This window comes from Macaca mulatta, chromosome 11 (genome assembly GCF_049350105.2).
Source record: "Macaca mulatta isolate MMU2019108-1 chromosome 11, T2T-MMU8v2.0, whole genome shotgun sequence".
Lineage (NCBI taxonomy): Eukaryota > Metazoa > Chordata > Mammalia > Primates > Cercopithecidae > Macaca > Macaca mulatta.
Genome location: NC_133416.1, coordinates 89,489,886 through 89,502,384, shown reverse-complemented (window position 1 = coordinate 89,502,384; position 12,499 = coordinate 89,489,886). Strand labels below are relative to the sequence as shown.

At 38.3% G+C, this 12,499-nt stretch overlaps 2 protein-coding genes across 7 annotated transcripts in view; one reads left to right on the top strand and one right to left on the bottom strand.

The window, feature by feature from the left end:
* METTL25 (methyltransferase like 25) overlaps nt 1–4,859 on the bottom strand; it is a 122,280-nt gene extending 117,421 nt beyond the window's left edge. For all 6 annotated transcript variants that reach the window (XR_013400684.1, XM_077953212.1, XM_015152359.3 and 3 more), the window contains exon 1: nt 4,545–4,859. Coding sequence is in view for 5 of the 6 variants with exons in the window: in XM_077953212.1 (XP_077809338.1) it covers nt 4,545–4,803 (259 nt within the window). In the remaining variant the exon portion in view is untranslated. The remainder of the gene's footprint in view (nt 1–4,544) is intronic.
* A 100-nt stretch (nt 4,860–4,959) lies between these two features.
* CCDC59 (coiled-coil domain containing 59) lies at nt 4,960–11,065 on the top strand. Its single transcript, XM_001089248.5, has 4 exons — nt 4,960–5,146; nt 6,096–6,405; nt 9,227–9,326; nt 10,513–11,065. Exons 1-4 carry the CDS (start codon nt 4,993–4,995, stop codon nt 10,672–10,674), a joined length of 726 nt encoding a protein of 241 aa, XP_001089248.2. The 5' UTR covers nt 4,960–4,992; the 3' UTR covers nt 10,675–11,065.
* Nucleotides 11,066–12,499: the final 1,434 nt, after the last annotated feature.

Sequence of the window (12,499 nt, the reverse complement as noted above, 5' to 3'; positions counted from 1 at the left end):
AATAAATTTAAAAATCTATTAGTTGCATCATACAACTAATATTTATCATACACAATGATAATAAATGTAACTTAGGGATGAACCAGAAATAATACATGTCTAGTTGAGTACTAGACATGTGCAAGGAGTGCCTTCATTAAGACTCTTTATTAGATCTATGTTCAACTTCATTCTTTCTTCAAGAATTATTTAAACATGATGTTGTACATAATAAACATACATAATTTTTATTTGTCAATTTAAATAATTTTAATGTAAGAATCATTTAATTTACTCAGCTATAAACAGAAACTTTATGATGCTGAAAATAGTGAAAAAGACAAACATGGTACATTTGTTTTTTGATAGTTTATAATTTAGTTGCAGATACAGACAAGTCAACAGACAATAACAATAGTATGTTATTTGTTAATATGGCAAAAAATATATTTGTTTAGAACATAAACTTCCAGGAGCTCTTGACAATTTATTTCTTGCAAGTAAAGACCTAATTATACCATCACTAGCAATCATCATCATCACAATCGTCATAACCATTTATTAAACCCATGCTATATTCTCAGTTCTATGCTGGGTGCTATGTACGCATCATCTTTAATCTTTGCTGTCCTACAATGTAGGTAATATTATCCTCACTTTTAAAAAAGGGAAGAAAAAAAACCCAGATGTAACAGACAGATGTCAGCTCATAGCTGACTTTGAACTAACACGTAGGCCACAGTCTTTCCTACTAAACATGAACAATTTCTCAGTACACCAATATCAGACAAGATTTGTGACCATGTCAACTTCATAATCATGTCTGAGTGCAGACAAAAGCAGAATGTCATGCAAGCACAAAAGCTTCCACAAAAGCAGCCCCATAGGAAAAGTTCACATGGTATGAAACGGAGACCTCATGCCAACAGCCTGCACCAACTAGCCACCTCTGTGAATGAGGTATTATGGCCACCTACGCGAATGAAATATTATGGCCATCTATGTGAATGAGATAATCATAGAGGCAAATATTTCAGCCTCGATCAAGCCTTCAGCAATTATAGCCCCAGCTAGCATCCTGACTGTGATCTCATAAGATCCCAAACCAGATCCACCCAGTTAATCTGCTCCTGAATTCCTGGCCCACAGAAACTGATGAGATAGTATATGTTTAAGCCACTTGTTATGCAGCAATAGATAATACGTAACATTAATACAATTGTGTGTCAGTGAGTGTGTATTTTTCAATTTCAAAGGGGCATAAACTTTGAGCTCTTTGAACTTATTTATAGTAGCCACTGAAATCCAACATCTTAGCCCAATTAGGATCAGCACTTATTGACTTACTCTTTTTTCCCTAAATATGGGTCACACTATCCTTAATTCTTTCATCATAGGTACTAAAATCCAGCATTAGGGCTTACTTGGAATCAGTTTCCTAAGTTAGAATCACATTTTCCTTTTTTTTTTTTTTTTGAGCACATTTAGTTTGTTTTTAGTTGAAAAGTGGAATGGCAGATAATTTATTGTAGTAAATCTATTTTGTTTTCCTAAGGATTTGTGGTGGTGGTTGTTCTATTAATAGTGGGAAGTCAACTTGCTTTGACTCAAACTGTGAAAACCATCCCCCTTCAGAGTGCAGCTGCTGATGTCTCTGCTAAGTGGCTTTTTATCTACCCACTGTCTGGTGGTACACCTGAGCCTGCAGAGTTTAGCAGTCAGATCAAGATTTGGGTAGATTTTCTAGTCAGATTTTGAGGCTCATTCTTTCTGTGGTTCTTCTGTTTACAATTTGAAGACTCCCTAGTCTAAATTTCCAGTTGCTCTGCCAAACTTGAATTTTGCCCTTTCATACAAGAATTCAGTAAGGCTTCTGATATTTACCACCCAAGTTGTGTGTACTTTAGGGAATACACTCTGTTGAACGTGCAGCAAACTTGCAGATCTCTAGCCATGGGAAGCTCTGCCTCTCAAAAGTTTTTTGCCAGTGTTTCTGCTAGGATCTCCAGGTCTCCCAGACATGTGTAGATAAGAGACCATTCAGGGATTCAGGCAGAGTTCATACTCAGATCTTAGATCTCAGACCTTTTGTATCTCTCCTGTTTCCAGAATGTACCTCTTAAATCCGCACCTGCTCTGATTTCCGAATTTTGGCATCACCACCTTGACCTGGTAAGGATGTGGTATTCCACTGTTAGATCTACAGGGGCTAGGAGCATCCCTAGCGAGAAAGCCATAAACTCTGACTTCCTACTCAATCAGTAACAGTCTTTCAATAGTAATCTCTTCTTATATTTCTGCCTTTGGTCATTTCCCAGAATCTTACAGTTGTTTTTAATAATCTGGCCAGTTTTCCTCATTGTTATTTGCAGGAGAATCTGACTTCTTCAAGCTACTGTTCCGTGAAATATCCCTGGACTATTTTAATAGCCTCTTATATTGTATTCCTGTTTCTTCCCTTACCTTTCTTCACCTTTCTTACCTTCTCTTCTCCACACAGAAACCAGACTTTGAAACAGAAATCACCCTGTATCACATCAACACACAAAATTCTCAGAGCTTTGCATTTCACTCAGAATAAAAGCCAAGTACTGAGTGTAGCCTACAAGTTTTATGTGAGGATGTCCTGGGCCACCTCCAAATGCCATCTCTCACCAGTCTCACCAAGACTGCTCTGCTGTGTTTAAAATGCACCAAGCGTGCTCCAGCCTGGGCATCTGCTGTTCTATATACCCTTTCTATATATTAGCTGAATTACCTTTCACAGTATCCCATCAGGTAGGTACTAAAGTTACCCCCTTTCTCCAGATGAGGAACTAACGCAAAACGACTTGAAGCAAATTGCCCAAGTTAGCACAGCTGATAAGTGTTGGGGTCAAGATTTGAACCCAGGTAGTCTGTCTGGAAAGCCGTAATTTATGCCTTGAAAAGACAGTTATTTCTAACATATTTCCTTTTTATTTTGGAGAATTAAATTTTTTATTCTAGTTCTTTTTTATATGAACAACAAAGAAGAAACTGTTAGGACTCTAACCAGACAAGATCACCTGGCACATGAAACGTACTGAAATGCATACACTGAGGACTTTTACAAACAAATTTCTTCCATAAAACACCAAATGATTGTGCTGAACACCTGTTAGTGTGCTTTTCCAAACTCTGCATGCAGCTCTGGGAATTATGTTTACTTGTAACTCCTCATACAATATTAGCAGAAGATCATACGCCTTGTGAGTCCCTAGTGGAAATCTGTTTCAGTCATCCAGTATCTAAGGTATGCCAAGTATTTTACCAAGTGCTGGGAATACATCAATTGACAAGTCAGACATAGACTCTGCTCTTTTGGAGTTTAAGTAAAACTGTCATGTTATCATAAGTGCCATACATTTATTATGAGATCAAACTGAAGAAGTGCCTAACTTTTCAATAACAATGACATTAGAAAAAAAAACAAAAACAAAACAGTATTTACCAAGTGCTAGTATAAGAGGTCCCTCTAGGAATGCTTTGCACGCAGAGAATGCTTAGTGAATAAAGTTCACTAGTGAGGGTAAGTTTAGGAAGCCTAGAAGAAAAGTAAAAATCCCAGGAGCCTGTTCGTGTCCATCATTCTGCTTTCAAAATATGCTTGCCTTAGAATAATCTACATTTCTTGAGAGTAGGAAAACCTCGAGCCTACAAACATTCATGACACACATTAGGTACTTTCAAATAGTTTTTAAATGAAATAGTGAATATTCGAATATCATCCTAGTCCAAGATACAATCATCTGTTGTACTACTGACATAGTCTCCTAACTGGACTCTCAGCTTAAGCTTTTGCCCCACCAGTCTATTATTCAAATAATTCACAGTTATCTTTTCAAATGTGAATTAGGTCACTATGTTCCCTAAACAACCCCAAAGGTTTCCCATCACACTTAAAATCCAAAATCCTTCCAAGGCCTAGAAAGGCCTGCGCCATCTGGCCTCTGCTTGCCTCCCGTCCTGCACCTGCAGACCCTCACCTGGCTAGAGCCAAGCGCAGCCTGCGGTTTCCGCCGCCCACAGCCCCTTCCTGTAGCTCTGCAGGCTGAAGCCTTCTCATGTTCCTGACCTCCTAACTTGGGGCAGCCTCCTTACACAATCCCTACCACATTACACTGTTTTTATTTTCTACTTCATTACCACCATTTGAAATTATCTTTATTAACTGTTGAGTAATCTTCCACCACATGCTGGAAGATTCCACCTCGAATTTGTTAAACCTGTGAGAGCACCGCTCCCCTAGTTTCCCTCGCGTCAATTATTATGGAATTACTAGATGAAGGAACTCCCCCGCCCTGTTTCCTGCTTTCTTTATATTGTGGAAATATACAAGCACCCAAAGAAAGAGTGATCCTGATGATTCCAAAGAACATCCCCGCCCCACCCCTCAACGAATCCGACCCCTCCTCCAGGGCCGCCCCGCCCCCGGCCGCGGTCGCGCCTGGTTCTACCGGCTTCCACCAGGTGGCTCGCTTCGCCGGCTAGGACCTTCTCCTCCGCCTCCCTTCCCGCCCCGCCCCGCCTACTCCACCACCCACCTGCTTCCCCCTCTGCTTCCACTAGGCGGCGCGTCTCTGAGGGCCGGGCCTCCGCCTCCGACGCCGACTTCCTCAGTGCAGTCAGCACCGTCTCTGGGGTCAAATCGACCAGCTCCTCCCACACGGATTCTGTGTAGAAATCCACAGTATGTGCATTGGAAATGGACAAGGCATCCCTCAGGAACTGCAGAAGTCCCTGCAACTTGGCACGCAGCGTGGGCAGGTCCGGGGTCACCGGGAGAGGGCAAGAAGCCGCCATGACGCTCACCCTCCCAGGCTGTAGGTGGCGCAAACATGGCCGTGAGTCGCCAACTCGGCCCAAATTAGTACAGGCAGGCTCAGTAGACCTCCGAGCCAGATTCCTTCTGAGCGATTGATTGCTTCGGCTTGGTGACGTATTTTGTGGGCGTCCGTTGTGGTGGTCTGGTGACGCGTTTGGTGGGCTGCAATGGCGCCGGTGAGGCGGGCAGGGAAGTGGTGGCCTGGTGGTTTTGAGGCGCGTAGTGAAGGGGTTTCCGCGGTCGAGTACAGGAATAAGAATGTGAAACAGAAGACGTGGCGGCCTAACCATCCGCAAGCCTTCGTGGGGAGCGTTCGCGAGGGTATGTAAGAAGGCAACCATTTACCGGTCCTCGAGCTTGCTAAGTCTTAAGATACAAGACCCGCTGAAGATTGGAAGAAGGATTTAGGAACCAGACCCGGTCCTACTTGGGGCAGGGGAAATCATTCCTGAGCCCGCTAAAGCTGTGAGCTTCGCAGAGCTCTAGATCGGAAGACGGAGCAGTGTTGCTAACTTTAATTATTTAAACGTCTTTCCTGACGTAACCCTGTATTTCATCAGAACTTTTTTCCTGAGAAACTGAGCAGAGTCTATGGCCCTGTGAACTTTTGCGCATGTAGTAAGGTAAAGGGTAGAGAGGAGGTCGGGCAGAAACATACTGCTCGGAATCCATACCCGACGCCCTCCAACCTTCGCTTTAATTTGTGTTTGTCTTTTTGTATTACTGTCTGTAAGGTCCCTCCGATCCCACTTGGAATATATAAATGTTAAAGTCAGTCTTCTGATAATTGCTAGCTTTTCAGACAACCATACACTGTCTTTTTCTTTCGTGTTGAAATATTTTCGAGAACGTATATAATAGTTTGTCCAAGATAAGACACTAGATGGGGCATTTTCTTTTCTATTTTTTAAGTATTTATTGAAGGCCCAGATTAGGTGTTTTAGATGAAGTAAGGAATTTGTTTTGATTTGTGAATACAGCTATAAACTCAATTTGTGCAACAGTCGGAACTGGTCAGTTTTTCTTTGAGATTCTTACTTGGATTTGTGCACGACTGTTGGCCTGGTCTTTTTGCAAAGGGCCAACTTGCTATGCAATCCATCAGCTTAAATTTGTTGCATGAAATAATGTTTTAAAGCAAAACATAATGCTAGAATCTGAATGTGATGACGTAAAAAAGAAAGATTTTCATTTGTAATTAACAGCTTCATTCTTTGCTCAAGAACTTCTTTTCTCTGAAAGTAATTTTCGATGATATTCCTCAATGTAGGACAAGGCTTTGCCTTTCGAAGAAAACTGAGAATACAGCAAAGTTACAAGAAATTGCTGCGGAAGGAAAAGAAGGTTAAAACGTCACTGGAATCTCAATTCACAGATCGATACCCAGATAATCTGAAACATCTCTATTTAGCTGAAGAGGAAAGACTTAGGAAGCAGCCAAGAAAAGTTGACCATCTTTTGTCAGAACAAGTTCACCAGCCTTTGCTTGAAGAACAGTGTAGCATTGACCAGGCTTGCTTTGAAGATCAGTGTAGCTTTGACCTGCCTCAGCCAGAGGAACAATGTAGTAAAACAGTAAAGTATGTATTTTCTTCATTTGAAATCCTTTAAGTGGTGTTTTATTATTTAAAAGTGCTATAGGATAATTTATATAGGAATTGGATTTTTTTATTTAACACATTTTAGAAGTCACAGTTTAATTAGGGAAACATTTTCATGGAGGCTCGATTTTTAGCTTCGATAACTGAATTAGGCTGGTTTAGCTTAATTGACAAAGTAATGTAATGGGAATTAAGAGGTCTGGAATTTGGGTTTCTTCCTCTCAAGTACAGGTGGTAACTTGTACTTGATTATATTTTTGAAAAATAACTTGTGAAAGGTGTTATAATTTTAGTCATTAACAGTATGGGTTCTAGAGCCGGACTTAACTTGTTAGTGCCCCAGTGACCTATTCTCTAAAATGGGGAAAATAACACTATGTCCTCTTTAAATTGGGAAAGATAATACTGCAATGAATATATACTTCAGAGCTGCCATGTTGCACAGCTCCAGAATGGCTTACTCACTTAAACTCGTGTCCCTAAGGTGTTTCATGACATTGTTGTGAAGACTCTGTGAGTTAATGTGTATGTGAGGATCTTAAAAGGTATATGTGATACGTGGTTAGTGCTCTTGAGTGTTAGCTACTACTGTTAATCTGGATATTCTGCAGAGGACCAGAAATGGGTTGCAATTACACATGCACAGCTCCATGACACTTTGGTTTTATAAGAGTTAATTTATGAAGAAACTAACACTGCACATACTTCAAGTTAAAAAACAATGCTAAAATCTAAAATTGCAAGAAGCTGGGTGTTAACTTGGGAGTATGATTTTTCACTTCATTAAAACCGTATCTTTTAAAGTTGTGAGCTATTTCCGGTAAAAATAACAGGAAATGGGACCTCGAGGGGAAAATGTAATTGGGGATGAAGGCAGAGACACAAGAAGTTTACTTCTTTTGGTAGGTAGGCTTAATCATTATATTGTTAAATAATCAGTATAAAGCTCAGGGAAAAGATTAGCACTAGAAATGTAGATTTGACTTATTTTCTGATAATTTAAGGAAGTTTAAATCCTGAGAAAGGAAGGTAAAAAATCATGCTTTTAAATATTACGGTTTATTTTGAGGTAGAAACAGGGAAAATGTCATTGAAGAAGTTAAGCTTTTTGGGACTGTAGAAAGAGAGAAATACAGTGACAGCTAAGTCCACAGAGAAAAGTTGTGATATGTAGTTGTCAAATATTGTGGTCCCCTGTTACCTGTTTGGAAGATGTTCCAAGACCCCCAGTGGATGCCCTGAAACTGCAAATGGAACCAAACCCAGTTTCTGTCAATTGGAATATATTTCTGTCTTTTACTTGGGAATTTAATGTGTTTTCCATCTTAAATCATGCACTGTGGCTATAACTTTTGCAGTTTGAAGTGTGACAGGAAAACTAGCATGAATTTCTTTTTCCTTCACAATTTGATGTATAGAAGTTTTTTGTTTTGTGTTTTAAATCACAGGTCTTAGCAACTTCAGCATATGATTTTTTTCTTTCCTTATTAAGTCAAGAACTTTTTCACTTTAAGCAAACACTCAGAATGGTTTACAATTTAAAACATATGAATTGTTTTATTTCTGGAATTTTTCAATTTAATATTTTTGGACCTCTGTTGACTACGGGTAACTGAACCCGTGGCATGGGGAAACCATGGATAAGGGTTGTACTACTGTACTATAAAGTTTAAGGTGAATAGGTCTGAGAACAGGTCTCTGGATTTGTGAACTAGGCAGTCACCTGTGACTGTGGAGAGACTTTCAGTAGATAGCCCTGATTAAGCTTTCAGCCATACATACATGTCGCATCTGAAGTCGTGGTCATAGATCTGACAGCCTAAGCACAAATAGAGTATGGAGACTAAGAAGAGAAACACGTTGGGGGAAAAAACTCTACAGTGAGGAGGACAAAAGAGGCTCTAGCTTGACAGAGTAAGAAGGAACAATTAGAAAGGATCAGGAGAAAACAATGTGCTCACACTAAGGGAGTGGAATTTAGGAGTAAAGTTAGTAGCCCATTAAAAAAGACTGAAGAGTTTACATTGATCATCATATTTAGCTAGAAGGTCATCACTGTCTTGGCGTGGGCAGTTTGGTTAGAGTGATGAGAAGCAGAAATCAGATATCAAAAAATCAAGGAGTGAATGGGAAGTGACAATCATAGTCTAATCACTATTCTTTCTAGAAACTTGACTACGAAAGGTCAGGAAACAAAATTGGTAGTTAGAAGGGAACATAAAGTGTGATAATGTGTAATTTATTTGTTTAAGGAGGTAGCTATTAAAATATTGTAGTTACAGAGTATAGTGAAAAGTTGAATGACAGAGGAAAAGAAAGTTATTACTGAATCAAGGATACTGAGGAAATGGATGGAATTCTAAGTAGCTGCATTAGCCTTGGCAAAAGGGACACCTTCAGAGAGGTGAGAAGTACTTAAAGATAGAACAGTTCAAAATGGTGTCTAGGTCCAAGATATGGTGATTCCTGACTAAGTAGATGGAATAGAGAGGAGGAGGTCAGAAAACTTCGAGATTAAAGTTCATATGTACACATAATTTTCTTAACATCCTTAAACAACAAGTTTAATTCTTTTTTCAGTCTGGCATTTCTGTCATTCATACACTGGTTTGTTTTAAAAGCTTTTTTTTTTTTTTTTTTTTTTTAAGATTTTAGGATCTTTCTGTAGTTTTTCCTAGTTGAAATATTTCTCTAAGAATCCCCATTTGTGCCTTTTAATGTATAAGCTCCAGTTGTGGTTTTAAAACCTTTTCAGACATTTTACTAATAAAGTCCTGTTTTTTCATCCCCCAATTAAAAGCTACTTTACAATTCCAAAGAAAAATAAAAAGAAAACATCGAATCAAAAAGCACAAGAAGAATATGAACAGGTACAAGCTAAACGTGCTGCTAAGAAACAAGTAAGTTTCTACTTTAAAAATATTTAGTATAGTTCTTCTTATTTATCCTAAATATGCATGCTATACCTGTTTTCTTCTTGGTGCTGGGCACACAGTATTATCTCTGTAAATATTTGTTGAATGAATGAGTGGTCTGAGCAAAGGTGGAGGATTGCATCTTATTCCAATTCCTTGCTTGTATTGTCTCAAGCAATGCTAGTAGGTCAAAAACAGGATTTTGAACACATTGTTTATAGGTTAATATTGTGAACATCAGGGACAAAGTTTCTCTGAATATGGTCCAGGAACTTGCACCTGTTAACAAGCACCTCAAAAGATTTTTTTTTATGTATAATAAAACTTGAAAACCACTGACCTAAGAAAAATACAGATGATTTTCATAACATTACATTGAAGCAAGTGAAAGCAAAAGGGGAGGTGTTAGAATAAAATACTTCTTTACTATAAAGAGTTGTTCTTGCCTGTAAAAACAAAGAACTACTATTTTAGCTTAGCAAAAGTTCACACTCTGTTATCATTTAGAAAACCAGAATTGTAGACCAGAATTAGACTTTTTTTCAAATGAATACAAAATTACCCACAGCCTGAACAAGATTGTCATTTTGTTGCAACTGTGGTGGTTCTTGTTTTTGCATTGAAGTTTTATTAATCTGTAGCTTTTAAAAGGGTAATGTGTGGGTCAAAAGTACCTCAAAGATGATATGTAATTTTGCTTCTTTTTGCTTTAGAATATCTGTAATTAAGAGTTCTTAACATCTAAAATGTTTTCATTGTTCTTAAGCTGGTGGCAGATTAGGAGAAAACAGGAGAATTTCTCCATGGGAATACTGGACCAGTATTAACTAGCACAGCTTTATGCTTTTTTCTAACCATCTGCCACCTTTGGAAATAGTATATCAGATGAAGTGCAGTAATGATCATTATGCTGTAAAACATTTAGTGTCCTTTTAAAATTTTCTTTATATAAAGTTGGGACTTTGTGATCATGAAAATTCTCTGTTATACCATGTGTCATTATAATATGAAGGCAAAGAGGGTACTTTGCTTCAATTAGGAGAAACAGTACCCATCTTGTAAAATAGACAAACCTTAAGAGTGTTTGCTTAGTAGTAGCTATTTCAAAACAATTTCTGAACTGTATCTACTATTTGTAGCTAATGAAAGTTACGTATGTTAATAATTTTAGGAATTCGAGAGGAGAAAACAGGAGAGAGAAGAAGCCCAAAGGCAGTACAAAAAAAAGAAAATGGAAGTGTTTAAAATATTGAACAAAAAGACTAAAAAGGGCCAACCAAACTTGAATGTACAAATGGAGTACCTTCTTCAAAAAATACAGGAAAAAAGTTAAACATTTTGTTCTTACAGGTTAAAATATCTGCTGCCTGTTAGGTTCTTCTATGACAAGTGCCTCCCTGCAGTGAACTAAATTTGTCAACATAAACTGGATTGCTAAACTATGCTAAATATAAAATGTTCACATATTTTTATTATGGTAAAAAGTTTTCTAAATATGTTCTACATATGTTTCTTATTTATTTGCCTCTGAAGGAAGGTTGGCCTGAAGAACTGAAAGAACCTCCTGTTTGCAAGACAAGCCAAAGCATGTAATACTTTTGTACCATATGAGACTTATATGAAATAAATTTTTTAAAAAATAAGGAATCAGAGCTATCAATGAAGTATTTCAATGAAATGTTTCAATTTAATAAACAGTTATGTTGTTTTAAAGTTTATTTTAATGATGAGGGAGGCAAAGACTCCCCTTGGACTTTTTATTTATTTTAAATTAAGTACATGTTATAGGATGATGGGTGCTGAAATAAACTGCCCTCACCATATAACAAAGCGACCTTGATAAAGCAGTGAACTCAGAGTCTGATGTTTATAAGCATTCCCTTAAATGGAAGTACATGGCTTGTTAGTGTAAGGTCTTTTAAATAATGATGGAAACCCCACAGTGTCACAGCAAGAATTAAGCTTTCCATTTCCTAAGGACCCCATACTTTAAGTTGAACATTATCTGTGTCTCCCTTGTTGGTACCCTTGTGAGCTGAGGTAAACCACTGGGATAACTGCTGCTCGTGCTTTGCGAATTGCAGCAGAATGAGAAAGCCCTGACTATATATATAGTCATTGTAAGCAAAAAGGACTGACCAATACTACTTGCCAAATATTGAATAATAAAATTTTATAAATGATACCAAATACAGTCTGAAATTGCATTAAGATTTTAGGGAGCTCTTGCAGTCTACTAATTTATTCTGCATTTAAAGATCAGTAGAAAGTGCTTAGATAACACTGAACTTACTCTTCATTGCATAGAAAAGCAATGCTTTAGAAATTTGCATTGCACTATATTGCATTTAAAATAAGCAGCCCAGAAAGCCTAAATTTGGCTACAGTGGTGAAGACAGTACATCATGATGCAGGATAAATTATTTCAGTAAATTGCTTTATAATTTTTGTGCATTTTCACTTCTAGACAATCATGACAAAACACGGAAGGAGATCTAGTCCTTTTGAGAGACAAGTAAAAGTCAAGTTATGTTCATTTTAACAACTTTGTTAAACAGGTACTTTATACAAGGCTTATGTTAAGGAGTTACTCTTAAAAAATTCCAAAGTTCTTGTAGAGAAATAAATGCCACGTAATGATATAATAGGGGAAAAAGTAATCAGTGACAATCAGATAAAGCAAAAGGTTCAGATTTTAGTGTATCAATGAAGCACCTAGGAAGCTTTTTTTTTTTTCCTTTTGGTGGGGGACAGTCTCCTGCCCAGGCTGGAGTGCAGTGCTGTGATCATGGCTCACTGCAGCCTCGAACTCCTGGGCTCAAGTGATCCTGCTCAGTCTCATGAGTAGCTGGGACTACGTGTGTGCCTATACCTGGCTAACATTTTCTGTAGAGGTGAGGTCTTGCCATGTTCAGCCTTGCCTGGACTGGTTTTGAACTGGCCTCAGGGATCCTCCTGGCTCAACCGTGGCCACACAAAGTGCTGAGATTATAGGTGTGAGCCACTGTGCCTGGCCTATAGGCTTCTTAAGAGGCATGTTTGAGAACCCTACACTAAGGAATTTGGATACTGTAGATGGGCCTAGTAATGGATGTTTTAACAGGCAACCCCAGTGATTCTGCTGTGGTTGCTCCTCGCCACACTTCAAAAATGTTGGA

Coding starts and splice junctions, on each gene's coding strand:
- CCDC59 (XM_001089248.5), top strand. CDS start 4,993: ATGGCGCCGGTGAGGCGGGCAGGGAAGTGGTGGCCTGGTGGTTTTGAG. Junction 5,147..6,095: donor CGTGGGGAGCGTTCGCGAGG/GTATGTAAGAAG, acceptor TCCTCAATGTAG/GACAAGGCTTTGCCTTTCGA. Junction 9,327..10,512: donor AACGTGCTGCTAAGAAACAA/GTAAGTTTCTAC, acceptor TAATAATTTTAG/GAATTCGAGAGGAGAAAACA.